The following is a 3,412-nucleotide window of genomic DNA, read 5'->3' as shown; positions in this document are numbered from 1 at the left end:
ATCAAAGAATAATGTTAAAGAATGGATTCTAACTTTTCTACATCGCTCAATATAGTCTACGGACATTGGTAAATATAATTTCTTCACTGTTTCAATCATACGTACCTAATTCAGTTTAGCTTTAAGGTAAGGCTTAGGTAAGGTTTTAGACTTTTCCCAGTTTTACAGGTATCAGTTAGATAAATGAGTCAATGTCCTCTACAGGCAGAATGCTTAGTAAAAGAAAATTTGTAGGTGTAAAAATATAAATAACCCGCAATAAAATCACCGATTCGACTTTCGGAAATATTGTAAGAAAAGGATTAAGATTCTTTGGAAATTACCTTTAAAAAATTCGTAGAAAGAATTATTGATGCTTAGAATTTTATCCATGTCTTGTTCAGCATTAAGTGTCCAGGACTGATTTGCATTGCAAAGGCTTAAATAAGTTATGGGGTGGGTAAAGTTGTTTGACGATTCGATTTCTTCCTTGAGGAGTTCTATCAAATTTTGTCCAAAAAAGTGACGAGGATTGTGACAAGTTATCAATAAACCATTAATAAGCATGCTTAGAAACTCGCTTGATAAGGAATTTCTGTAAAATAATTTTATAATAGAATTAATAAAGAAATATAATAAAAATAAAATAGATATTTGTTATATAAAATGTATATAAAATATAGATACATTTATAAAAATAAATTTTTATGACAATTAGTATGATAAAAAATCAAACATTTTGTTAATTGCAAATTTTTCCATATTGCTTTACTTGATATTTTTCTGTCTAAATTCTAAAATACATAACACGAGTTAATGTTTTGACAGATTAGAGTAAACTTCTATTATATATAATTCTCTTACGTGGCTCCCACATTTTAGCTGTATTTCTTTTCCGCCGGTGGCAACGTTTGCTTTGTTTTGTTTACTTTTTGAAAACACCAAAGCATTCTGCCTTTTAATGATGTGTTTCTGATCTAATATTTATAATTCTCTTACGTGGCTCCCAAATTTTGGCTGAAGTACTTTGTACAACTAAATAAGACTCTTTTCACAACAATTAAATATTTACTTTATTTTCTTCACATTTCAGTCGGCAAAGAATTCTGTTAGGTTAAAAACATTTCGCTAAAAAAATAACGAATTCTAAAACAAATAAAAATAAATAACTTAAAAAATAAAAATGCTGTTGCCAGCCATAGAATTTTTTGAAAGTTAACTTAGCAACATAAATCAAAATGACATAGAAGCGCAACTAGATCAAAATAGAGCCCCTTAATTAGACAGGCCGACTCATCATCTATTTTTGCTCCAAAGAGCTAACATAAGCACAATACTAACATAACGGTAACTTGCGAACTTTTTTGCTCCAATATTGCTTGATAGGTCAGCTCTGATAGTATAGGAGCCTTAGATCAAAATTATGATACCTGAGTGCTTGACGTAACAAATCCTTCAATTCTATAAGTGTTGTATCGCCATTCTTGAAGAACTTGGCTCATTGATTAAAAATATTGTTTTAATTTTACAGTACTAACTTTACTTCTACTTTCATTATTGCTATGACCCTCTTTCATTACATTTTACAACTTCATGCTAAATTTGACGCTTACAACACATGGCTTTATCCCTCTGGTGGGAAAGACTTTGAAACAAAACTTACAACAGTTACTTTTTTCAACAACTGAAATTTAGAATAGTGTGATTAAGAAAAATATGTGAACTGTTTGCAACTTCAAATTAATATTAAAATGTACAGGTTTAGAATTTTCTACAGTGAAAAGTTTTCGGTACTTCAGTATTCAAAAAAGTATACAAAAGTTAGACGTTAAGAACGTATCCAAAGAGCGAGCGAAGCGAGCATTGGATTGTGAAGCAATCCGAAATGAACTGCGAAAGCAGTTCCGGGGGTTGGTGAGCGTTAGCGAGCAGGGGGCGAAGCCTCCTAGTAATATATAATGCTTTTTTATGACGAGAGGTTTAATAAGACATAAAAAAAGCATCTGACTGCAAACTTACTAAAAAAATACTACTAAGGGATTCGCAATCTATACATAGATTATAGTCTAGATAAAAACTTCATGTTCTTAAAAAAAATTATTTAATCTTTATATTTCTTTTAATTATAAGTAGAAAACTTCTAATAAGCTATTGAGTTAACATTTATACAAATTATAATATATGAAAAGAAAGTGACGCAATTGTAATAAAACTCCATAAATCAAAAAAGAAGCATTATTTAAATTTTATTAGGAATAGCAATATACGATAATTAAGAATATACAATAATTAAGAATATTTTTAAATTTTTTATTATAGTTCAAGTTCGTTTTCTCTTATAAATATTTAGAAACATGACTGAGTTTATTGAAATATGCTTTAACTACTATTTAAAAATATCAAAGAAAATCTGAGGAAAATACTTAAAATTCACAAAAATATCTGAATTTCGGTTATTTTGCTCCCAAATGCTGAAAAATCAAAGTTTTTTGAAATTCGTATTGTTATTTACAGAAAAGAACTATTGTTCTAGGACACAATATGAGAAACAGTGAGTGAATATCAATGGATGAAACTTTGGAGAGTTTTTAACTTGACTTCAGGTAATCTAAAAATTGAAAATTTAGATTGTGAAATTTCTGTTTTACGATACCTTGCATATCCCCAGCTTTTTCTAAATTTCATATTCAAAGATTATTTATTATGAAAGAAATTTTACTTCAGGGCAATTCAGTGCTTGCATTGCGGCCTGACACATAGAGACGCTCTACAAATTGAATCCTTATTTAATATGCAGTTCTTATTTATATTTACAAAAACATTTTGCCCTAACCCATTCTGGAAAAAATCTTTTATTTCTACTAGATGACTAAAACTAATGAAGAGTAGATATTATGTTCTCAACAAGAACTTTGAATATTTATAAAAGTACAATTAGCAACTAGAATAAAATAAAATGAATTGATACTTCGATACGGCAACAGATGCTAAGAGCTTTGCTTGTTTTGCCATTAGTTCTTCTTCTAGGTGTGTACCATCAAATCTGCCATATCCTGCTAGGTATAACGCAGAGATCATTCTGGGTGTATTCTCGCGCCAGCCCCATGAAGAAGTGCGTTTACTTTTTATCCATGTTACCTCCTTATCAAGTGCATCTGCAACCCCTTGTACGGTACGTATGCCTGTTTTCAAATTAAATAAAAGCAAATATTAAACGAAAATGTTAATTATAAATATCATGACTGCATATTCTACGCTTCTGAGAACTTTCCGTGATAGTGATAAAATGTTTTTTAAAAAATGATAAATATTTTCCCCCGGTACTCAGTTAAGCTAGGAAACTTTCGGAAAATGAATCAGCTAAACATTCGCAGAGGATTAAAAAAAAAAAAAAAAAAAAAAAAAAAAAAAAAAAAAAAAAAAAAAAAAAAAA

General features: G+C 29.3%; 1 protein-coding gene across 1 annotated transcript in view; it reads right to left on the bottom strand.

Moving 5' to 3' along the window:
* Nucleotides 1-249: 249 nt before the first annotated feature.
* LOC122273277 (uncharacterized) overlaps nt 250-3,412 on the bottom strand; it is a gene marked incomplete at its 5' end in the record, with an annotated part of 5,725 nt that continues 2,562 nt past the window's right edge. The window contains 2 exon segments of the mRNA XM_043057357.2: nt 250-574; nt 2,948-3,161. Coding sequence (XP_042913291.1) covers nt 265-574; nt 2,948-3,057 — 420 coding nt within the window. The 3' untranslated portion in view covers nt 250-264.

The sequence above is a fragment of the Parasteatoda tepidariorum genome, unplaced genomic scaffold (assembly GCF_043381705.1).
Source record: "Parasteatoda tepidariorum isolate YZ-2023 unplaced genomic scaffold, CAS_Ptep_4.0 HiC_scaffold_3059, whole genome shotgun sequence".
NCBI classification, from domain to species: Eukaryota; Metazoa; Arthropoda; class Arachnida; order Araneae; family Theridiidae; genus Parasteatoda; species Parasteatoda tepidariorum.
This window is presented reverse-complemented; position numbering and strand designations above follow the sequence as displayed.